The 24570-nt window shown below is 42.9% G+C and overlaps 3 protein-coding genes across 5 annotated transcripts in view; 2 read left to right on the forward strand and 1 right to left on the reverse strand.

Annotated features, from left to right (window-relative positions):
• The first annotated feature begins 81 nt into the window (after positions 1-81).
• Positions 82-1685, forward strand: C17H22orf39 (chromosome 17 C22orf39 homolog). 2 transcript variants are annotated; one of them, XM_026104311.2, is made up of 4 exons: positions 84-267; positions 352-519; positions 936-1083; positions 1290-1685. In XM_026104311.2, exons 1-3 carry the CDS (start codon positions 244-246, stop codon positions 1059-1061), a joined length of 318 nt encoding a protein of 105 aa, XP_025960096.1. In that variant the 5' UTR covers positions 84-243; the 3' UTR covers positions 1062-1083; positions 1290-1685. The 2 variants fall into 2 exon arrangements, with proteins under 2 accessions (XP_025960095.1, XP_025960096.1); XM_026104310.2 differs by having other exon boundaries at positions 82-267; positions 936-1685.
• Positions 1686-2111: 426 nt separating this feature from the next.
• Positions 2112-5401, reverse strand: MRPL40 (mitochondrial ribosomal protein L40). Its single transcript, XM_026104309.2, has 4 exons — positions 4794-5401; positions 4072-4155; positions 2746-2901; positions 2112-2630 (listed from the first exon to the last, which is right to left on the reverse strand). The coding sequence occupies exons 1-4, from the start codon at positions 4856-4858 to the stop codon at positions 2321-2323; spliced, it is 615 nt and encodes a 204-aa protein (XP_025960094.1). The 5' UTR covers positions 4859-5401; the 3' UTR covers positions 2112-2320.
• Positions 5402-5434: 33 nt separating this feature from the next.
• Positions 5435-24570, forward strand: part of LOC112985608 (protein HIRA) — a 37345-nt gene continuing 18209 nt past the window's right edge. The window contains exons 1-10 of one of the 2 annotated variants that reach the window (XM_064522130.1): positions 5435-5907; positions 12935-12997; positions 13764-13874; positions 14632-14722; positions 15227-15321; positions 16164-16259; positions 17575-17735; positions 18684-18851; positions 19345-19458; positions 21189-21259. In XM_064522130.1, the coding sequence (XP_064378200.1) occupies positions 5457-5907; positions 12935-12997; positions 13764-13874; positions 14632-14722; positions 15227-15321; positions 16164-16259; positions 17575-17735; positions 18684-18851; positions 19345-19458; positions 21189-21259 (1421 nt within the window). In that variant the 5' untranslated portion in view covers positions 5435-5456. The remainder of the gene's footprint in view (positions 5908-12934; positions 12998-13763; positions 13875-14631; positions 14723-15226; positions 15322-16163; positions 16260-17574; positions 17736-18683; positions 18852-19344; positions 19459-21188; positions 21260-24570) is intronic. The other variant, XM_064522129.1, reaches the window with a different exon arrangement.

Here is a 24570-nt window from a genome sequence, read left to right on the forward strand (position 1 = left end):
CCCGGCCTCTGGAGGTGCCTGGTTGGAGGGCGGGAAGGAGGTGGTGCTTCCCGCGCAGCCCCGCCCGCGGCTGGCGCGCGCTGCCATTGGCTCTCCGCCGCGAGAGGGAATGACGTTCCAGCAGCCCCTTCTGTCCCGGCGCTCCCCATTGGCGAGGCTGGGAGAGTTCCTCCGCAAGCGGCGCGGCGATTGGCGGGTGGGGTCCGCCTGCCCGCGGGGGAGGAGCTGCGGCGGCGGGGCGGCATGGCCGGCGGCGAGGCGTGGCGGGTGAGCGGGTCTCGGGGCGCCGCGGGGGGCCGGGGGCGCGGCCCGCGCTGAGCGCCGTCTGTCTGTGTGTCTATCTGTCCCCAGCCGCCGCGGTCGTGCGAGGACTACTGGGCGGAGTGGAAGCAGTGCCGGGGCCTCCGCCACGCCTTCCACCACTACTACGCGCACGGCGAGCTGCCGTCCTGCGGGCAGTGGCGCGCTGACTACAGCGCCTGCCGCGCCTGGGAGAGCGGCGCCGGCGCCGCCGCGCAGGTACTGGCCACGCCCCCTCCGCGGCCACGCCCCCCGCACGCGGGGCCACGCCCCCTCCGTGGTCACGCCCCTTCCCTGCGCCCCTCCCCTCTCCCCGTGAGGCCCCGCCGAGCGCCCGGGGCCGTTAGAGCGTTGCGACCGTTGGCCCGGGGCAGCCCGGCGGGGGCCTCGCCGCGACCGTTACCTGCGGGCGGCGGCAAATTCTGGGGAGGGCAGCACATAACTTGTGGTTTTCCTTAGCAACGGAGGAATCAAAAGCAAATATAAATATGACATAGTTAAAAGCTTGTCTCCTGGCGCTTAGTATTTGTTGCTTCTGTTCCTGGATTTATCTCGAAGAGTCATGGTAGGAAACAGCCTGTGCAAGATTTGAACATCCAGCACTATTTTGGGTAATATTTCTTCCTGTATTTCAGGAAGCTTTGTGCAAGAGTGAGAGATCCCGAGTTCTGGAAAAACAGAAATATGCTCCAGTGTGGGAGCTCAGGAAGAGCCCACCTCCTGACTGGTACCTTCCCCTTGACCAAGACAAACCCAAGTAACAAGACTATCTTGCCATGTTTGGTCAGTATGTAATACACAATGCAGGACAGTGCTGTTTTTTCTTCCGTGTGATCTTGAAATTATACAGCTGTGGCTGTGCCCTGTATAGTTGTCCACCTGTTCATTCAAGAAGTATTGAAAGTTTATTTAAACAGCCAGTATTTTTTTAAAGGGAGAATTCAGTGCTTAATTTGATTCTGATTTCTTCCTGCTGTCTCACACTTCAGGACCTCTCCTCACCAACTGAGGTGCAAGCAGAGAGATCTTGAGTTAGCACGTGTGAGCCAACTGCTCTTCTTCAGGAAGGTCTTCTTCCCTGACCTGTTGGTGTTACACACTGTTGGAGCAAGGCACCACCCAAGGCCTGCCACCTGAGGAAACAAAAGCAAGCTAGGACTGCTCCTTGCCAGGGCAGGACAATCATAACCACTGGCATTCAAAAGGCATTACACAGATTCAGTGACGTCATACTTCAGAGATTCTCATGTGATGGCACAATGCTGCAGATCTTGAAACATGCCTGCCTTTGTGAAACTGCTCTTGGACAGTGGTGCTTGTTCTTTTTAAATGTCTATGGCAGTATTCAGTGTTACTACAAAAATAAAAGCTTAAATGATTGAAAAGAGGTCTGTTTCATTTTAAACAAATACTGTTAAAAAATAGAAACTTACAATATTACTTACACACCAAGTACACTTACTACAATACTACAAGGCAATAAAAAAGAAAAAGCCACCCTTATTTCTGGCTTTGCACAGAATGTTTTCCATCCATTTCCCCCCCATTATATGCATAGATACTTCACTGAAGTCTGAAGAGAAGAAAGGCAGGAAAAACAGCTGCTACCTCTCTTCTAATACAGACTCTGATGTAATCGCTGTGCCACTCCTTCCTCATAGCATAGGAATCTTAGAAGTTCTGGTTTGTGCAGAACAAAATAATGCTGCTCAGGAACATATGGAGGGATGCGAGAAACAAGCCTATAGAGAAAACATTCAGTGAAATACTATTTCCTTGTCTTGTTCTAGCATGGCACAGAAGTAGAGCAGTACAGTTTTGCTGGATGATTTATTACCTAGATGGTTGGTTTTAAAAGGAAAACAGACATTGCATCGTGGTGGGTTTTTGTTTTTTGTTATTACAGTCACACACCTACAGGGTTTTGAACTACAAAAGGAATCATTCCTTCTCATTCTGTTCTTTTCTTCTTCAGCCAGCTGAGCAGCTCATACCAGGTGAACAATAAACTCTTCCCATCTCACTGTGTATACACCTTGGTGATATCAATGCATTTTCCTTCAGGAGGATCATAACCAGGAAGTGGTGGGGTGTAATTAGGTCCATCTCTCTCAAAGGGAAAAAGTCCCTCATCTCGTTTTATTGCCGCTTGATATAACTCCTCTGATTCAAGGCGCAGTTCCTTTAGTGCCTCTTGTTGAGCCGCTACAAGAGTCTGAATTGCTTTCTTCTCTGCCTCATCTTGTTTCTGCTTATACAGAGACCACTTTTTCATAAGGAGAACTCTTCTTTCAGTCTCCTCAAAAGACAGAGGTGGAAGACTTCGCACTCTGATAAAGAATAAAACAACATTGTAATAGAGAAATTCCTTGCATCCTGAAGAGCAAATTACCAAAAAAACCCCATCCCAAATGCAAGATCATGGTGAAAGACAGTCTTAATTACCTGTTGCTTTCTGAGTATTTAGACGGTGTTATAAAATCCTCAATTGGAATCATTTCTGGGGCAGCTTTTTCCAGCTTCCTTATTTTCTTCTTCATACGATCCTTCTGTGCTTGCTCTCTCTTTATATCTACTTTCTTCTTCTTCTTTGGTTGTACTCTAGTAAGGGAAATAATTACATGAATGAAAGCAGGCATGCTCTCTCTGAATTCAGTACTGGCAAGTTGCATTTCGACTTCACTTTTCTAGGGGCCATGGTTCCTTCCCATTGCCTAATTTGGTTTTTAATTGAAATTCCAGCCATTATCTTTATTAAAGTAATATAACTTCCAGGAGAATGTAGTATGTTTTATAAGATTCTCTGTAGACAGAACTGAGAAGAGCAACCTCCAGTTCTGTGCTAAAAGGTCAGAATTACTTTAGGAAGTTCCACAAAAATTGAACTGGAACTTGTTTCCAACTAGCTCAGAGTGCAACAGAACATGTAACAGGTTTATCTGCAAATACTCCTGTCATCTAACATTAAAAAACAGTGAGAGTGGGTGATTTTATACAAGTTTTTAAAATTTCTACACTTGAAGCCGAATTCAGGGTGCAGACATTACTCCCCTGTTGTACTTATCCATGCCAACCCAGTATACACAAGAGAACATGCCACATCGCGAACACAAACTAATCCTCACAGCAGTCCTGTGGGATGTCATTTCTGCTCTGCAGGTGGGAACTTTGAGATAAAGCATTTACAGGTTGGCAACTGACTTATTTTGTACTGTTGCAAATTGGTACTAGAAGGCAGGAGCTCCCAGTTTTGAGTTTGGTGTTCAAATGTCTAGAAGAGGCCACACTGTCTCTGCAACACTGCATATAAACAGCGTACCAACAAAGAGCCCGTAGGATGTGAAACGGTCTCTCTGATAGTAGCTAAAAGCTACCAGAATATTTTAAATCTAGTTGCATCAAGACAAGCAGAGATACCAAATCATGTGTGCATAAATGTAGGCTACCTAATATATCACCTAAAGTATTTTCAGTTCAGCTAGTTTTTCATTTCAACTGTTGCTCAAAAGAGATTTGCGTAGCACAGTTTAAATCTGAACATCTCCAACCGCATTCTGTGCTTAAGCAAGCAAATAAATACAACTAAGCACAACAGTACATGCAATAATTTTATAGGTTAGCATTAAGCTCTCAAGAACCTAACAGTTTTAGCTGCTTTTACATATAATGTCCTAAATGTAAACATCTACATTCAAAAACTAATTTAGACTTGGGGAAATTTACATTCCTGTAAGGATGAAGTCTATGTAACTCAATGGAAGTTGCAGTCACCTCATGGGGAGAGATGCCTTAAATGCCAGTAATGAAGTCTGCCAGTGACTTCCTCGAAACTGAACTGTCTGGGGCAGCCACGAACTAAAGAAGAAAAAGAAACATGAAGTATTAGGAAAATCTGAGTCCGATAACGTTAATTGGGGAAACTGTACAAAATATTCATTACAGTCATAAAGAACAATGAGGAGTTTTGAATCATCTTTGAGTATTTAAGGCATGACAGTATATAGCATTAACCCAGAGATAAATCAACCTCTTCAACCAGGTAACTGAACCCAAACTTTGGACTGTTCAATGCTGTGAATCCAGATGGGTCCGAGGAGCAAAACAGATAACTTATTTTAAGTCCATGAATGGATTAAAGTAATTTTATTCTAAGATTCACATAATGCTCTGTTTGAAGGACTCATCCTGGAGAAACAGAGTAACCACAGTTTAAATCAGAACGAGAGAGAAGCAGCTTCCCAGACCTCAGAAGATGTCACGAAAGGAAGACAACCTGCTAACGGGTCTAGGCTCCAGCTTCTCACGGCGGCTCACCGGGCACGGCCCGGGCCCGCACGCACCACCCCCCGGTCACCGATCCCGGAGCGCAGGTCCGGGCCGCCCAGCAAGGAGCCACCGGGCAGCTGATGCTGGTCGGGCTCCCGCGGCCCCGGCCAGGGACCTTCGCTGGGCTCCGCCTGGCGCCGCCGGCCCCGTTCAGCTCCCCGCCGTACCTGAGCCAGGCGCCGCCGGGCGCCGCGCAGGCCCCACCGAGCCGCCGGATCGCCGCCGCCAACATGACTCCCGTCCCCGGGCAGCCCTGGTGCGCCGCTGAGCGCTCCCCGGCGCCACCCCGCACACAGCGCCGGCCGCGCGCCTGCCCCCGCCGCTCCCGTTCCGCCTCGCAAAGGTTCCGGCCCGCTCCGCGGCCTGCCGCGCCCTTGCGGCCCGGCCCCGCACCCCGCACCGCCGCCCAGGCTTGAGCGAGGCGTGGGGGCCACGTGGCAGCCACCCCCGCGGGGACGTGGCGACAAGGCCCCAGGACCCCGGGGCGGCGCGGCCGGCCTCGCCCCGGCACCGCGGGCGGGCGGCGCTCTCGGAGGCGACCGAGGCGAGGCCGGGGGCGGGCGCGGTGCCTCCGCGGTTTGTGAGGTTTCTCAGGCTAAAATCAGCCCTCGCCCGCCGAGGGCCACATCCAGGCGGCCTCCCCGGACAGGCCGCCCTCGGGCGCGGGCCGGCGCCCCCAGCCCCCGGCGCTGCCCCGAGAGGCCGGTAGCGGCCGCGCCCCTGGCGGACGGCGGCGCTTGGGGCGGTTCCCTCGCGGTGTCGCCGCCGCCCGGCAGGGGGCGCCGCCGCCCGCCCCCGGCGCCCCGCCCCGCCCCGCTGCCGCCGCCGCCATGGGGGCGGGGCGCGGCGCCTCGCGGGATCTCGCCCCCCGCCCGGCCCAGGCGGGGGGAACGCTGGGGCTCGGGGGCGGCTGTTTCCCGCCGGGCCGGTTAGGCGGTTGCCAGGCGCCGAGTTCCGGCGTTGCCGGGGAGCCGAGCGGGGGATGCGGCCGGGCGACGGCGGCCGCGGCTGTGGCACGGGCGCGGGCGGCGCCGGGGCATGGAGCGGCGCTGAGGCGGCTCCGGCCGGCGGAGGAGGCGGGCAGAGCGCAGCGCGGCGGCGGCGGCAGCAGCGGCGGCGGCGGCAGCCCGCGGTGGCCGGTGGCCGCTGAGCTCGGCCGCGCGGAGCGGCGCCGCAGGCAGCCCGGGCGGAGCCGCCCTGGGGCCCCGGGGGCCGCGGCCGGCGGGGGCCCCGGGCGGGCCACGATGAAGCTGCTGAAGCCGACCTGGGTCAACCACAATGGTGAGGGCCGGCGGGCAGCAGGTGCCGCGGGGCCGGGCGGGGCAGGTGCGCGGCGGCCGCGCCGGGGCCGGGGCCGGGGCTGGGGCCGGGGCCGCGCCGGGCGCACGTGGGGCTCGGCCGGGGGAGCCTCGGGAGCCGCTGCCCCGCCGTCCCGCCCGGGCTGCGCTTGCCCCGCTCGCAGCCGCGGAGAGCGGCCGTCGTAGCAGTGTCCGCGGCGAGTAACTGCAAAGATGCAACCGGCCCCGGGCGCAGCGCGGCTCCCCCCGGGCGGGGGCCCTGCGGCGCGGGGCGCAGCGAGTTTCACACCCTGGGCTTGGCTGGTGCCTGCGGGGCTCCCGCGTGCGGGGGGCGAGCAGGCTCGCAGCACGGTGTGCGGAGGTAAATGGGGATGCAAAAATGAAACTGCGGCCTCGAGAGTAGCGTGATTTCCCGGGCCGGGTTGCCGGGGAGCCCGGGAGGGGCCGGGGGGGCAGCAGGCCGTTGGGTTCTGTTTGGGGGCTGCCGCGGCGACGGTTCTGCCCGGCTTCGAAAGTAAAGAACTCACCCGCGGGCCGCTCTTCCCGGTGGCCCCAGGCTGCGCAGCGAGCAGCGGGATGCTGTTAGCTGCATACCGAGTTGCCTTTGCCTGCCTGGCCCAAGCGGGGCAATTCTATGTTTGAGAAACTGAAAAACGATAGTTCGAATCAAGTATCGCCTACGGAAAAGGGAGCGGAGGCTCTCGCCCATCAGTTTACAGTCCACCTGTCTCGTGTGGAAGCCCCGTGTGCGTGGGCAGTGCTCACCACAGTGGTCTCTCGTGGCCGAGTGCGTTCAGGGTTAAAGTCCCCAAGTGGATAAGCCTCAGCACTGGCCTGCTGTGCTGTCGTTAGTTGGAGGGGCAAAAAGACTGTTTTGGTACTAGTTGAAACTTTCTGAGTTTATACAGTATCTAATCTGCCACTCCTCTAATGATGTCATAGCAACTGGTGAGGTAAAACACTTTAGAATTAAGTGTAAATATTCAGTTAAAAACCTATATTTTTCTAGATGAGTAAGTACAGGGCAGCATTGGTGTTATGTATTTCTACTGCTTATGATCACTTTCCAGAGGAATGTTTGTATCATTCCTGGTGTAGCAGTAAGAAGAGATAAAACATGTGAAGAGCTCACTTTTGGGTGTGCAAGTTTTGTCCTCAAATTCATGCATACAGCGTTATTTTGACTGCAGATTTTATACACTGATATAAATGCCTATAGTTGGACTTGCCTAGCTGATTTTTATCTACAACAAAGCTAGAGCCCAGCTCATTCAAGTTGGAGAACTTTGTTTGGAGTTAAAAAACAGAAGTGCAACTTTACAGCTAGCTTTCTGTACACTTTATTGTCTTTGTAGTCGTGCCCCAGGTTTTAAGAACATAGGCTACTTAAGCCTAAAGTTGCAACTCACTTGCATCTTTATTATCCTCGCTAGGCCACGTAGTCAGCAGATGAACCTAGACTGTTGATGAAGGGTCACACTGAACTGAGAGAAATGTGAAAGTACTTTAATTTGAGATGTGTTTTACATTTTTACTCAGTTAATCTAAACAAGTGTAACATTTAAATCATGATCTTGGGCTGCGCATGGGCAGACTGTCCTGTGCCTCTCTGGATCTTGGGATCAGTGGGAGCCCATTTGCAAAGAGCTGGATAAAGACTTTTGGCCTAAATCTGTACAGATCGCACAAATATAATAGATCTGTAACTTCTTTCCTTATTTCTTTAATGAGTGTACTTTTCAGTATTTGAAATCTGTAGCAACTTAGAATATTTCTAACCATTTTGATACCAGTTTGTGGACTGTCGAAAAGCATCCTCTGCCAATAGACTCCATTTATAAAGCCTTGTGATGCTTTGCTGATGGCTAATGCACTAGACAGGGCCTTGGTAGTCCTGAATTTTATTCCTTTTTCTGACACTGTCCTGCTAGGATGAGTTTGGGCAAGTCACTTTGTCTTCTTTTCACCACCTGCAAAACAGATATTCATCTTCGAGTTCATCTGTAAAATGCTCTACCAACATACAGGACTGTGTAAGCTTCATGTGTTCTTATTCTTGGGGCCAGGTGTGCAAAATAAAAACTGGTGAGGTTACTTGGCCTTTTTTAACATATCGAGGTTCTGGATCCTGCAGGCTGCATGCCAGTAGTCTCCATCATCTTTAATGGACTTCTGTATTAGCACTGACACTTATCTAGAAACTGGCAAAGACTATTTGTACTGTGTGTACTGGAGACTCATTGTGATCACTTTTCCTCTTTTTTTTGTTTTCCCCAATGTCAGAAGAGGCTACTTCACTGTAGTCAATATGTGAGCAAGAGTCACAAAAGCAAGACTGGCTCTTCTACGCACCTGTTCAAAGTGCTGTCATTCCTGTCTTTCCCTTTCCCTACTCAGTTTTGGGCTTTTCGTTTTATTGAATGGACTAGAATGAGTTTAATGATTCTTACAGGCCTACGTTCTCCATGAGATAATACAAATCAGAAGTCAGTGTCATACCACATGGGAATCATGTTCAGTACAAATGGGAATTGTACAGAGCTCAGCAGAGATGCTGTGCATTTACTATAAAAGCACTTCAACACATTTTGGTTCTACAGGTTTTTGTCTTGGAGTTAATAATGTTGCCTTATCTGAGTACTTATCGGAAGTGTTTCTTCAAATGCATTTTCTGTAAGCCTTTCACGCTGTTAATGTGGGTTTATTAGATTCCATATGAAATTCTCATTGTTATCTTGTTCTTCTCTTCCACGTTTCTTTGACTTAGACCGGGGAAGCATATTGAAAACGGCAATTTCATATGAAAGGGTAAAAAGAAACCTGTAAGCTATAGATGGGGGGATTCTCCTTCCCGATTTCTTTCATTCAGTATCTATGTAAAGATGCATCACACATCCACCAGTTGCATATACATACTTTGTACACAGTTCTTTGAGGGCCCTGGTCCTTCAAGATGGTGATGCAGGTGAGTGCTGAACCCTGCAGGAGGTCCTTTGTGATTCAGAGAAACTTCTGCAAGCCCCAAGGTGCTATTCATGTGTAACAATTTAACAATTCGTAGAACTGGAGCCTGCTTTTGTTTAAATGCAGGCATAGAGTTTATTATTTCTTCAAGGTATAATGGCGGAATGTAAATATTTGAATTGATTTATGAGTCATATTGGATGTTACGTTTTAGATGGATTAGAAGCAAAATAAATAGAAACTCATTCATATTGTGGTAGAAAGTCACTGAAAATTGTCTTTATATTTCATTGGTTCTTGCCTGAAGTTAAATAACAACAACAAAAAAAGACAATATTTAAAACTGCTCATCTTTTTGAAGATGGGAGCCTCTCCTTGAATTTGAGCTGTCTTACTTGGTTGGATTTTTTTTTCCAAGCTTGTTTCACTATTGGTATTTCTTTAAGTATGTTATATATATTTGGGTTCTTTAAGCAAAGAATTCAACAGGACATCTCAGTCTATTATAAGGTGTTCTCTTTCTGCTGAACCTGGTTTGCTTTTTTGTGCCATGTGATGTTGGGAACTTTGATAATTTAAACTATGGGTTTTTTTTTTTTTTTTTAGAGATTATTACAAGAGTAAGAAATGTCTTAAAATACATTATGTTAAATTTTAATATTAGTGTTCAAGTTAATTAAATTTTGTTTTTATGCTTAATTACTGGTGGGAAATTCAAAACTTCTCCAGCGACCTGTGTATCCAAAGTGTAGGAAAGCATTTATTCACTTTAAAGCAGCGTCCTTGTGCCCTTTGGCTCATTTCAACAGGGTTTAACAACGTAATCAGTTAAAGGAAGAAACGGACTCAGAGAAGGAAGTGGTTGCTATCAAATAATGGCTTCTTTCCTTTATTTTGAGAAAATGACAGAATTGAGGAAAAAATCCGGTATCTGTGATCAGTTTATAAACCAGAAGTTTTTCACCGAGCTGCATAGCTGAGCTGTGGACCTCCCTGCCTCAGGGGCTGTGCAGGAGAACGGTTCTGGACTTGAAAAATGACTAGATAAATGTGTAGAAGAGAAGCCAGTTGCAGAGTGCTGAGTACAAAGATCCCATCTCTGGCTCAGGAAGTCCAAGCTGTAAATTTTTGGAGCGGGAAGATTATTCTAGGGAAGAACCATCATGTGATTGCCGTTGTAGCTATCCTTAGGTAGACACCTGGTGCTGGTCTCTTTTGAACAGAGAATACTGGGCTAGGTAGACACTTTCTCTAATATGGTGTGGCTAATTTTAGGATTTTATGATGGATTTGTAGCTAAGTTACCTCTGACTTTGTAAGTAAAATAATTTGCTAAATTTCATCAACCCCATTTGTGGAGCTGCGCAGAAACTTTTCCCATGAAGATGAAGCTAGCTGTTGTTACTACTCCTGAAGAATTATGCTCTTAGGATAAGCAGAAATTGGAGGTGTTATGATAGTTTTAAGACATAGCAAAGAAAAACATAATTACATCTTACAAACTCCTATTTTTTTATAAAAGACAATCTAATAAATATTTTAGTAAAGCCTCTTGTCTTTTGGGTTTAATAATGTCACATCCTGTAGGTACCAGGTCTTCAGATTATAGCTTCAAATGTAGATGTCTTCAATTTATCACTTTGAAAAATTGGAACAAATGATCATGTACACTCACAATGGTAACTCTCGGAAGAGATTAACATTATCTTGTAATTTTACGTGGCCCACTATCAAGCATTTTAATGTCAACTTCTGCAAAGCAATAGGCGTAACAGTTATTTCACAGTTACTCAGAATGTACGGTGCATCTATTCTGCCCAGATAATGAGAAGCCAATGTGTCTGGCCAAACAAACATTTGCTGTTGTGTGCTTTGGTCACAGCTACTTTTTAATGCAGTCTTTTGCACCCGCTGGAAAGGGTGAGTGGTGGAATCGGAGCAGATGAGGGAATGGAGGGGAGAGGGGCAAGCAAGGTGCTGCTAACAAATTTAGTAGAACGGATCTTCCCAGACAAGACAGCTGCGTCTGTTAAACCAATTTTAAATACAGTATTGTTAAACTACAGACCACATGAACTCTGAAGCCTTATTCATATATGCAGTTTCAGCTGTGGAAGTTACAGTTCCCCCTGCTTACTGATGTCCTTCTGCTAGAGGTTACTGTCTCTGCTGATTTGCTGGGCAGCTGTTTTCCAGTTTTGTGAGTGATACCTAATCTGCTATAAGCAAAGTGAACCAGGCTCGTTCAAGTAAAAAGTCTTTGCTAACTGGAGGGCGTGCTCACCTGATCCTGTGTAAGGGCAGGTCGGAGCACATGGTAACTCCTTGCCTGGGACTGTTGGTGCAGACAGAAAAGGTAGCCTTTCCCACCGCAAGGTCTCCAGAATGGCCTGTTTCCATAAGTGTTTGTTTTTTCAGCTAGTTTAAATGATGCACTGACTTAATTTAAGGGAATTTCCTTATCTTGGGAAGGGTAAAATAAATGTTTATTTTTTGTCTGTGCTTCTCAAAATATTCAGCTTATCCCTGTATGTTACACTGAAGATAGTAGAATAAAGGATAGATTCAGGCTCAACAACCCAAAGAGAAGCCATAGCTAAACATCAGCTTCTGTGTTTTATGTGGTTTAAAGGACATGGAAGGAATGTAGGTTGAGTGCCATCTTTCTGTACTTAAAGTCTTTGCTTGGCTGCCTTTAAAATTTTAAGGGAAATCACATGTTAGGATTGCAATAAGAATCCAAATAAAAGAAAGTTTAAAACAAGTCACTATAAAATAGAAGTTACTCAAAGCAGAATGCGTATCCCTCCACAAGTAAGAAATACTGGATGTTTGTTGGGGGATTTTGTTATTAATTTAATGTCAAGGAATTCAGATGCCATAGTGACAGCATAAAACGTATGGTTGGATAAACTGGGTAAGTTCTCCAGGTTTTATCATTTACATCTTAACACACCATGGCAATACAATGCAATAATAGACATACATGGGAAATTTATCAAATAATCTTGGCACCTGAGCAGTGGTTCCTTTGGCCATTACAACAAACTGCCGTCTTTCATACTGGCAGCCTTGTGATCTTGCTTGCAGGAGCATTCCTGTTTGTAAGGAGTTCAGACTGCTGCCAGAAATTATTTGAATGTAGAAATCATGTGTGTGTTCCTTAGGTTTTGCTGCTTGAAAATCTGGTTTATTTCAAGTCATCCTTAGCATTAGCTTTTCCAGCATCGTTGAAAGGCAGCAAGTTACTTCTGTGCACTACCCTCCACCCGCTCCTGCAAACGCTAAAACAGCTGTGAGCGTATAGGAGCATGTGTGATCTAATGGTCAGAGCAGAACAGGCTAAGAGTGGAGATTGTCTGGTTTCAAAAGCTGTTCCCTCACTATGCTAGTTATTTGTTGGATGGTTTAAGTTTTTATAAAATGATTACTTTTCTTCTGGAAGGTATAGCATAAGGAGAGCTGAAGGACTTAATTAGTCTACCTTTGTCTATGTGGAAGCCATAAAAGTAAAAGCTAGGTTTTTGGTAGAAGCATTTTATAACAACAGAATTCAAATTTGAGACAGATAATTGTGTGATCAACAGATGCAATCTGAGATTGGGGAAGATGTTAAAAAAAAAAAAAAAAAAAGTGCACACAACCCAAAAACAAAAGCCGAAACACACCTTGCTCCAGGTCATCTGCTAATGAACTATAGAAACCTGAAAGAAATTGCTTACTCAAATCCAGTTTTACCTAGTCAGCACGTGCATTGTGAGACTATTTTGCTTTGAAGCATTTGGCATATCCTGCCGGGTTAAGGGTCCTTGACTGTCACTGGGTTGTTATGGCATGATAACTTCCACGTACACTTTTAGTAGACTGTCATTTCTGTCATCACGTTGCTTTCAACTCTTTTAGGCAGCTGTATTTCTTATGTTGTAGCTACAGCTTTTAGGAGAAAATCGTTATTTCTTAACCAGAACAGTTATGGTTCTTTTGACATTACTGTGTTCTCAACTATAAAACAATTCAGTATGTTTCTTCTTGTTCTCTGATTGCAGGAAAGCCAATATTTTCTGTGGACATTCATCCAGATGGGACCAAGTTTGCAACAGGAGGACAAGGTATGTCTGTATGCTGCCAGAAGGCAGAATTTGGGGCTATAATAATCTTGTGCCCTCACAGCACTTTAATCATTTTGACCCTTTTAAAAATACATTTCTTACATAATTATCTGCTTCTTGGAGATACAAGTCATTAGTATGTATTATGCTGCTGTTACTAGAGTAGGCAGGGTCATAGTTTCTGGTGTACTTATCCCCTTGAGCATCAGTTGACATAGTAGCTGAGTAGTTGAGATAGTTGAGTTGTGATCATACTGGCCACGTTGCTTTTATATCTGAAGAGGAACTGAATGTGAAGTTTGGCTTTCTGAATGACTACATAGTGGAATTATTGGGGCCAAAAAAATCCAGTTATGTAAATTGTGTTGTTCAAGAAATATAAGCTAAAATATTGTTTGGATCACTATAGTGAATGATTTTATATCGGATACAAGTACAATTTAGGTTTTGAATGTCTCTCTTCTCCTGTTAAATACAATTTGATTATACGTAGTACATTCTTATAGTTGGTATTACTGTTAGGTAAAGGCTTTTTTTTTTTTTTCTTCCTCAAACCAGGCTGTATAACTTAGGTTTTAATAGCTTCAAGAAAAACACTTCTGAGTACACATAATTGAATCAGAATGGCATCTATTATTAAATATTTCCAAAGCTCCCACTACAGTAGTGCCTAAGTGCTACTGTCTGTTCTGAAACTGAGAGTAAGCTGAAAATCTCTTTTGCTTTTTACACATGCATAAGAGGATGGCTTTTTGTTCATCTGCAGGCCAGGATTCTGGGAAAGTTGTGATCTGGAATATGGCTCCTGTCCTGAAAGAGGAAGATGAAAAGAATGAAAATATTCCCAAGATGCTTTGTCAGATGGACAATCACTTAGGTAAGATAGATTCTTTGTACTGACTGTAGGTAATTTGCCAAAGCTTAAGCATACATCTGTTTGTAATTACAAAAATAATGCCCTGTTCAGTGGTGAAAATCAATAAAATACAGCGGAGCAGTCTCAAACTTTGGCTATGTACCTTTTTAGATATTCAGCAGAACATGTTGTTAAGCTGTGGAAAAATATTTAGAGAAATATAGAAGTATTTATTTTGGAAGTCTTTTCCTTATGAACCTTTCAGCTATGGCCACAAAATAATTGATAATACACATTTTGAGAAACTGGACAACTTTGAAGGAAAAGGCAAGAGAAGGAATAAGTATAAAGAAAACATGAAGTGTATCAGTTATAGTTCTACATTATTCTGGGTTTATTGCATATTATGTTTGAAGGAACTGTGGTTATCTGTGTTTTCTTCAAGATATACCTTTCCTTCTTTGCCATCTTAATCCCACCTAATTTATCACAAGCAGTTTTCTTTGTTAGGTGAATATTAATCCTTACGAACTACTTTTGCTGAAGCATTTTTTTTAAATAAGGGATGATTTCTTTAAACTAACAAGTTCCTTAACTGCTACTGTATGATAAGTGCCAATTCATTTATCTAAAGCAGACATAGTAACTGCTTTGAGTAGAAAAAGCATGCTTACTAAATTCTAAACATCTTCTGTCAAGTTCTGCTTATTATTCTGTCCCCGGTCTATAACCATGTATTCTTGTTTTTATCTTACAAACTTTCTTTTCTACATTTCAGCTTGTGTGAACTGTGTGCGATGGTCCAACAATGGAGTTTACTTGGCTTCAGGGGGCGATGACAAGCTGATTATGGTGTGGAAAAGAGCCGCGTAAGCATGTTTTTTCCTTTGCAGTTCTGTATTTTATTTCAAGCAGGTTATTCTGTCAAGTCTCTTACTGTTTCTTCCCTGTGCCAGCCTTTTGCCATTTCTCTGCTTCACATTATGCATGTGGAGCTGAAATCCATGAGATCACATTACTGATATTGGAGATTTGTTCTTTTATCCTGTCTCTTGGCCTGCAGTGTCCCTCTGCGTGGCCAGTCATGCTCCTGTCTAGGAGTCGAGGCATTTTCTTCTGTCCTTGAAGAAAACTTTCCGAAGAGATTTAAAGAGTTATCTTAAATATTAGCATTTTCTTACTATCTGTAGACTTTTTTTTATATTAAATTTTAATAACTGAATTTACTTTCTACAAAAAGAACTAAATTTTTGTGTTTCAATTTTCTATTCAGTTATTTCTGCAATGAAAATAAAAGTGTGCTTTCTTTAGGAAGAAACAGCTTGATGAAGTTGGTGTGGTTCTGTTGATAATTCTGTTCCTGTTTTAATTAGGTACATTGGACCTAGCACTGTGTTTGGTTCTAGTAGCAAACTTACTAATGTTGAGCAGTGGAGGTGTGTATCAATTCTCAGAAGCCATTCAGGGGGTAAGTTAAGAGGTGCAGACTGAACCTAATCTGAATACATTTGTTAGAACTTGTTTTCACTAATATACTTCTCAAAACCTATAGATTTGGTGGCAAGTCAGTAATCCCTTTTAAGAGTGACTATGAAAATCTATCAGAAAATGTCATTTTTAATCAAATTTCAGTTTTCATACAAGTAACTTGTGGCAAACTGTGTACTAGAAAAATGAGTAACTAAGGAATTTCTTTCACTATTCAGATTCATTTTTAAGTTAACAAATAAAGTAAACTAAACTGTATTTTTATTTAAACAAATGTCCGTAGTTAGAGTGGATAGTCTGCTGGTTGGCAAAAGAAGTTCTGTAAACCAAGAAATATTAGTGTTATTATTATAATCTAATTCAATTTTTAAAAAAATAATGAAGGTGCAAATGCAAAAAATGAATAAACAGGAAAATTCTGAATACAGCTCTCACTTGTTGATATGAACTATGATTAAAATCAAGATTTCAATTGCTTCTTTCCGGTGTGTGTGAACTGATCAAAGTAAATGCATTACAATAGCTGCTGTTGCTTTTTCATTCAAAACAAAGCAAAAAATTTACCTTATACAGGTGTGTTAGTGCTTCCTATTATCTCTAAACATTGCATTCTCTACCTTGAATTTTTTTTGGCATCCCCTGTTGAACATTACAAATGGTGGGAGTGCCTTGCTCCCAGATCGCCATGTTCTTTCTCTTACTCTAGTGAGGCTATAATCCTTTCTCAGTGATGTAAAAAGCATTATCACAAGTTTTTTATATAGAATTTTGATTCTCTATCAACAATATGTCTTATATGGGAACATTTGGGTTTTTAAACAGATGTCATGGATGTAGCATGGTCTCCTCATGATGCCTGGCTGGCATCGTGCAGTGTGGATAACACTGTTGTCATCTGGAATGCTGTCAAATTTCCAGGTGAGAATTCTCATTTTAGATGTGCAGGTATGCAACTCTGACAAACTCCTCTCTTTATTGCTGTATTTCACTGACTGTGAAAATGTGTATGTACATATGTAGTGTATGTATATGTGGGAATGGGTTATCCTGTCCTTTGAGATGATACACTTGGCAATCTGGTGAGGCAGTCATTGTCCCAAGTTTTGATGATAGTGTGCTGTGGATTCCACTGTACTGTAGACAAAGGTTACGTTTGGATTGTGCTGCTAATTTTACATGAAGCTCATTATTACATGTATTTTCTTTCTCACCTTCTTTGTAAAATCACAGATAAATAGAAATTTTCTGTATATTTTCTTCCTTCTGCTTTTGTACCAATAGGACTTTCCATCCTTTTACCTTTGGGGGCCCCTTGTCTTATTTACCTAGTTCCAAATGTTGCTGTTTAATAACCAGTGTGAATTTACCTGATGAAGGGGAGAACAGAAGAACTAGAGGAGCCTTAATGCCATCTTCTCTCACAGTAACAGAAGTTCTCGAGTCTTCCCTTTGATGGCTGTTTTCCTCCTCCTACTGCTGCAGTGCTGGCAATTCGTACAGTCCTGAGGCCAGGTGCAGCTAGTTAGTCTACAGGACAGCTTTATCTGACTTGCGAGGGCCTGCACCAGCCAGGGAGAATGTGCCTTTATTTGGCTGCTTCTCTTCACGTGACGTGATGGCTCCCATTGCATGATGCATAGACACTGCGACTTGTTTTAGGGTTGCTTCACTAAATATCTGATAATATCAGATATTATCAGATAATATCAGAGATGTTGTTCTTTCAGGCTGTGTAGCCTGTGCAGTAATCTCAGCCTCTTCTTTAACAGTCTAATAAGCAACAGATTGGTCGAAAATAGGTTACTTGGTCTGCCAGGCTTCCATATCTCTTCAGTCGTAACTTAATTCATGTTTGCACAAAGCTAGGTTTGTTGTGATGGTCTTTTGGTACAGAGGAAAAAATGAAAGTTTAACTGAAGTTCCAATTAAACTGTTGCTTTCCACAGCTTGAAAGTGCTGTTCTGGACTGCCTGGGTTCTGCTGGTCTCCCAGCTCTGATCTATTTTTATGTAGACTTCTGCACTCCTTATTTTGGCCAGAGTTCTCTTTATCATGTTTATGTATTATTCTTGGTTTAAATATAAATTCCAGTTTGGTTGGTGTGTTGGTGTTTGTATATTTAAAAAGAGATTATATTTAATATGCTGTTTCAAGAAGACCTGTCCTGAAAGAAACAGAATATCCATTCTGTATTCTCAACTATTTTTTTTTGTGTGTCTGTGTGTCTGCTCAGAAATTCTTGCCACGTTGAAGGGACATTCTGGCTTGGTGAAAGGACTGACTTGGGATCCTGTAGGAAAATATATTGCCTCTCAAGCTGATGACCGAAGTTTGAAGGTATGGCGGACCATGGACTGGCAGTTGGAAACCAGCATCACAAAACCCTTCGATGAGGTATGAATGTGTGACCATTCTTTCTAGAATAAATGAAAAATTGTAAGAATAACTCTGATGCTGCAGAAATATTAGTTAATTAAACAGCGCTGGATCAACTGAAACTATTAGCTGGTAGATTAAAAAATAAATAAAAGGGAGGGGAGGGGGCAGGTAGAATTGAGACTCTCATTGCCATTGAATGTTGTGGGTGCCGAAAGTTTACATGGATTATGTAAACCATTAAGTAAATTCCTGGAAATGCAGAGGTCATTCCAAGGAAGTATTGGCCTACTATTCCATTGCTCTTATGCTCTTTCCTATGCATCTTCTGTTAGCCCTTACCAGAAACCACGTAAGTACCAGAGATCCTTGGTCTAGCCTAGTAGGGCTATTCTTATGTGATGACTTTGACTAAAGGATTAAATTTTGGGATACAGAAGCTGGTGCTTGGTGAGTGGAACATTTTAAAATGGTCTTCTGGCACTGTGATTAGTGTAATTGCTCTTAGTAAGAGACTAAATTCCTGAATTTGTGTCTGCGTTAGTGTTTGCAAACTGAAAGTTCATTGTCAGCAGTTGGTATGCTGCAGCCCTGTCACTAACCAGGATCTTGATGTATACTGAGTGTACAGTATCTAAAGAGACTTGCATTCTTATAAATGCTACAGAAATTCTCTTTCTGGATTTTTTTTTCCATCTTTCTAAAAGAGTTTTCTGGGTTTGCTTTTTTCCCCCGTTGGTAGGCCTTTATGAATTATGCTAGATCAGCTGTATAAATGTGGCTAAGTGCTGAGAACTGTGTGCAATGTCATTCTTTTATATCCCCAGAAGATTTCTTTTGTGATTATAATCCCTAAATGTAAACTTTAAATAATTTGTATTAAAATCCTTTGTTTGCCCAGTCCAGACACTTTTAAACCTCTGGTATGCTTTGTTTTGTTTTTGTTTTGTTTTCTTTTTTTTCCAGTGTGGAGGGACAACACACGTGTTACGTCTCAGCTGGTCGCCTGATGGTCACTATCTTGTTTCTGCTCATGCCATGAATAATTCTGGACCTACTGCTCAGATCATTGAGAGAGATGGATGGAAAACCAACATGGATTTTGTAGGGCATCGGAAGGCAGTTACAGTAGTGGTGAGTGAGCGATTGTAACTTATCCCTGAAGTAAAATATGTGCTTTCTGGTTATTTTATGTGTAAATGGACAATAACTGGAGACAAGTGTAGAGATTAGTAAAGCTAACACGTGGTGGTGTTTAAAAATTTCAATTTTAATGTTGGAATCAATTAATCAACCTGCTCTTGAGGTAAGAGAACTGGACATAGATGAACACATTAGGAACGCCGAACGCTAACCCTGTTAGCTATTCAGTGACTAAATTGAAGTGGCTTAGGTTTCTAGTGTGTTCCAGTTTGCTAGCAAAATTAATTTGGCATTCCTGTTAAGGCATTCAGAAGGACCTTTAAGAAAGCATATGTGCATTTTGTCAGTGCCATTATAAAGTCTGGTTATAGACTTTGTTTCCATGAAATGCTAATTTTTTCACTTTTGAGTGTAAAACTTACTTTTAAAGCAGCTACTCTAATGTAGTTCCTGTAATACATCTTGTGTTATCTTGCTTGTTCAGAAATTCAATCCAAAAATCTTCAAGAAGAAACAAAAGAATGGGAGCTCCACCAAGTCAAGTTGTCCCTACTGCTGTTGTGCTGTTGGTAGCAAGGATCGATCTCTTTCTGTCTGGGTAAACTTTTTTTGCTTTCTTTGAATAATGTGGTCGTTTGGATAATTTGAAGGTTTAGCACAAAGGTCATGTGTACGGCATTAGAGTCTTATACTTAGATTCATGTTTAGTTTTTTTATTCTCCCTGTTGTTAGAGGATTAGCTTGGGGGGAAGTGGACTGGTATTAATTCATTTCAGGAATTCAGTATTCTAGAGCCAAAGAGCAGCTAGAAGGCCGTGACAGAGTATGCTGTCGTGGTTAAGGAGAATAATGCATTGCCACAGCTAATAAACATAATTTAGCCCTATTGTCTTCCTCTGTCTCTTACTGATTCTCTATGCATGTCTTAAAAGAAAAAGACTTTATTCCATGTTTAGCCCACCTACCCTTTTATAACTCTTAGAATCTAGCTTTGCTAGTCTTTCTTTTATGGGTATGAGAAGAATATAGCAGGCAGAGCTCAGCTGTTTCTAAGCATAAATATGCCTCATCTGCCTGCTTCACCCTGGCTTCTGCCTTTACTTGGGAAATGAATGTGAAAGTGAGTGAACTTTTTAAATATGCTTTCAGGTTTTCAGTATATGTGTATATAAAATTTTAGTGTAGATTAAAAAGTATATTTTGTCTGAGGGAAGATTAGCTGTTCTTGCATTTAGAGCTGCAAGATGAGTTGTTTGGCAACTACAAAGAGTGGGGAATCAGTTTAACTGATTGTAAGGCTTTGTGGTGAGAACGTATGCCAGAACACACCAATTGCTAACTACAGTCTACTATTTATAGTTTCCAGTGTGGTATTTATCCATCAGTTACTAAATGCATAACACTAAATCTGTTTCTGGCAATGTTACCAGTGCATACTCATATCAAAGTATCATTCTAAGTATATTTTGCTTTCTATTTATACTATGATTTCATGTACAGTGCCTGTTGAGGTTGTACGAGGTATTGTAGAGATGCAAAATTATAGGTAGTCTTTGCCCTGAAGAGCTAAAAAGAGATATAGATACACAGCACAGGTCTGTGATGGAAACATGAAAGAAATAACTATTGAAAATCATGCACTTCATCTGTGTACCTATGAACATGAAACATCCTCGATCACACTGACCTCTCCTGTTTTCATTTTACTTATACTATACACTGTAGCTATTAAGTCCGTTGATTTAACATCAGCTTGCAATCTCAGATTTAGAACAAGTTATTGGAAATTTCCATATTCAGCTCTTTATTACTAAGATGATCTATAAGCATAGAGGAGTCATTTTTAAGAATAATAGCGAGTTAATTTCCCTTTGGTATTGACTGGCTTCCCTTGCATGGAGGAGCAGTCTGAATGAGGGCATGGAATCCTAATCTGCGTTCTGTCTTTCTCTTGTGCTGGCAGTTTGCAACATTCTTATCTCAATAAAGCTTAGAATAGAAGCTGTCTTCAGCATCTGTGGAATTACTTTTTGACTGGTAGAGTTCTATGAATGCAGCATAAAAGGCTGGATTCATTAAGAAATTCAGTCTGTGTTTCAGAAAGGAAGGGAGGATTGAATGTCAGCCATGTTTCTCCAAGGCTTTTCTGTTCTAGTCACGGAATTGCTAACTTTGCACTTCAGATACTGCCCTGTCAAGCATACAGCTGTCTCTTGGCCAGATCTTGTGTGGTGAATACTGTTAAGACTCAAGGAGAGGATTCATGTGGTAATATTTGTGCTAATATAGGACTTCTACATTTCTGAGTTCTGTTTCTTCTATTTTAAGCTTACGTGTTTGAAACGACCTTTAGTTGTCATACATGAGCTGTTTGACAAGTCTATCATGGACATCTCCTGGTAAGTTGACTGCTGCTGTTTTTTACAAAAGCCAAAATGTTATTGTCAACTTTAGGTATATACATTAACTGGAAATTCCTTAAATAGTACAGATTATAGCTGTTTGAACCCAAATAGCTCTGCAGTTTTTGATTCTGCTGCAACATCTTTGGTAGTGACATTAGTTACTAACATGCAATCACTTCCACTGAGCTTGTGTAGCATTAGAACTGAATCAAAGCTAATGTATTTAACATATGATACAGTAAAATACCTATGGAGTGAGTTCGTGTTTGCTATGATTCTTTAAAAAATTTGTCATAGACTATGTATTTGATAAAACTCAGGTCCACCATGTCGTGTTATGTGCATTATGTCTATGAAAAGTTATTGCACTGTTGGGTTGTGACAGTTCAGGTGAGCCTTCTAGGCCAATCTTTCCTTCATGCCTAAGGATACAAGTTTTCTTGCTGGAGGATTTTCATGTAGAAAAAAGTAAATGTAATGTCTCTGATCATTTAACAATAATGTAGTTACACAGCGGTATTGCAGTGCCACATGAAGGGTATAGATTGCACTGTGGTAAAGAGTAGCTGAGGCTAATCAGGTCACAAGTCTCAGAGAAGGGATAATGAAACCTTTACACCCAGACACCGCACAGAAAGTAGAATGGCAAGTGCTGAGCTTTCCCAGGAGGTTGCAGGACATGTCTCTAGTGATTTGGATTGGGTTGGACAGCCCCTTTTCCCAGCACTCTACTAGCCCAAATCCTATTTCTCTCTTTTTCACGGTAAGTGTTGCTTTCTCCTTTCCTGCTTTCTTCCTAATGCCAGTGGTAGCACAAGCACTGCAGTGCCAAATGCTAACAAAAAGCATGTGAAAAATAAACCAGTTCAGCCATATATGCAGGGCTGCTGAAATCATTCTTAAATGTAGTCAGTGGCCCTATGGTACATCCTCAGAACCCTGTAATAGTTCATCCTGTCCACCCTGAGCTGGCACCTTTGGTGCTACAGTGGAGTGGGAGATCCCCTCTCTGCTCCGAGTGCCCCCCTGGCTGTACTGAAACCCACCTCTCGCTGTCTGTGTCGGAAGGAATTACAGCAGCCAGGAGCATGGCACCAGTCCTGGTAGCAGCGGGAGAAGGTGGTGTGACCATGATCGATGGGATGGCAAGGAGCATGGTGGAAAGTGGGAAGGCAGGCCAAGTTTCTTCGTTCGTACTCCTCCTGCTATTGATGACATCAAGTCTTGGACTCTCCATGTGACTGTGCTTCTAACTAGCTTCTCCAGTTTATATCCTCCAGGTTCTCCGGTCTGTCATAGCAGTCAAGCTGCACCTTCCTCCTTCCATTTCCCCAAGGGCTGCACTCCTTTCTCTCCCCAGAGTGTAAAGCCTGAGTTTAAACCTGCCCCCTGTCCCCCATACAAACCAAAAAACCACACGCCAAAGAAAAACCAAGACTGGAGCACATTGGAGGGACTAGGATAAGGAGGGAATACAGCTGGTCACAAGGAGTGCTAACAGGAGGAGAGGATCTTTGGGGACAGGATATAAGGGAACTACACTGGAGAAGCAGCTCCCAGTTAGTGGGATCTGCCTCGCTGTAGGGGCAAACCAACATCAAAGACCTGGTCATAAAAAAACAGTAGTTCTTTATTCACTGCAAGGTTTGAATAAAAGTGACAAATACCTGAGACCACTCACCCAGTAAATGATACTAAAAAGAAATATTCTGTGCTCACACATCAGGCAATTTACAGAGTTAAGGGTTCTGAGGAAGAAAAGAGTAATAACTTTCTCGTAATATGCACACAGCTGGTTACACAGGCGCTCTTAATTCTAGCACTTCCTAACTTTTGAAACAGTACCTTCACAGCTTTTACTGTCTTGGGTTTTTATGCTGCAAATGTTAAAGCTTACAGTCGTGTAGCTTCTTGTTTTCTGTGCCACATAAATTTTTCTGTGAAGCTCAGTAAAGCATTATAAAAACTTTTCAAAACATTTTGTTTTCATTAATAAATTAAGGTTTAAAAGCCAATAAATGGAATATTTCATGAGAACTGCTGTTATTGTTGTAGTACAATAGCTTTGAATAGTTTTGTTTTCCTGTAATTTTTCTTAATTCCCCATCTGCAAATTGCACATTTTTCATGGCATAAAGTCATTGGAAGTAATAGTTTTCAATTGAAAAACGTTTTTCAATTTATGAGTAAATGGCTTTGTGGGATATTTGAGAGAGACAAAGGATCTTCAGGAACCTTGTTATTTTATATCCTGTTTACAAATTCGAATGTATGGCTAAAATTTCAATAACATGGAGTGTTCCCAGAAACATGTTCCAGTCCTTCCTCACGTCTAAAACTGGACTGAATAAATTCAGAGAAACCTGATACTATAATAGTGTTATAGCTGTCAGTTTCTATTTTAGAGTTTTAGACTTGCATCCATCATTGAAGTCCCTCCGCACCATTATGTTTTTATGTAATAATTGCTTGGTCCAGAGGTCAATAGAAGCTCAGCGATTCTAGATGCTAAGCAGGCAAAAAACTCTCAACAAGATTTTATCATTTTTCTGATTTGGAATAGTGTTGGTTAACTTGGTTACACAATGTTGAGGCTAATTCCTCTGGATGTGACACAATCAGGACAACAACCACCACAAAAAAGCTGTTTTCAAACAGCTACAGCCACAATGTACGTAATATATTTTTAATCCTTCTGGGCTAATTTGGATAGGACTTCAGAGTTCTGCCTGCTTTCTTTTCCTCTTCTCTTCTCTATAACAAGTCATTGATAAACCCACCATGTCACTGTCTCTATAAACTCTGTGATTGGGAACTGCTGGGTTAACAGGCAAAACTCCTCATCATACACTATTTTTTTCAAGTGTAGAATAATAGGTTATCGATGGAATGTTGTCATTCCATTAAGGCTGCTGTATAGTTTCTCCCATTTCTCTCCCTCCAAGAAAACCTTTGAGACATCCAGAAGAGTGAGATGATATATCTCTACATGTGTTTTGCTTAAAAATCCAAACAACAAAATCAAACATATGCTCTTGCCTAGTGAAGAGCTTCTTGGGCTGCTCACATGCACATCTTGCTTTCTTTTCATTGCTGTCGCTTCAGATAATGATGATAGAGAAGAGGTATTTTAGCCAACATACAGCTTCTCTCTTATAGTCTCTTCCCTTCTCCTTCCTGTCTTGTTTATTTAGAGTGAAAGCTCCTTATAGGTATGGACTATCTGTTATTTGTTTCCCATGCACGATGAAGCTTAATCTTCTGTGGGCCTCTAGATACTATCCCAACACAGTAATTCTAAGGCT

This window comes from Dromaius novaehollandiae, chromosome 17, assembly GCF_036370855.1.
Source record: "Dromaius novaehollandiae isolate bDroNov1 chromosome 17, bDroNov1.hap1, whole genome shotgun sequence".
Classification (NCBI taxonomy): domain Eukaryota; kingdom Metazoa; phylum Chordata; class Aves; order Casuariiformes; family Dromaiidae; genus Dromaius; species Dromaius novaehollandiae.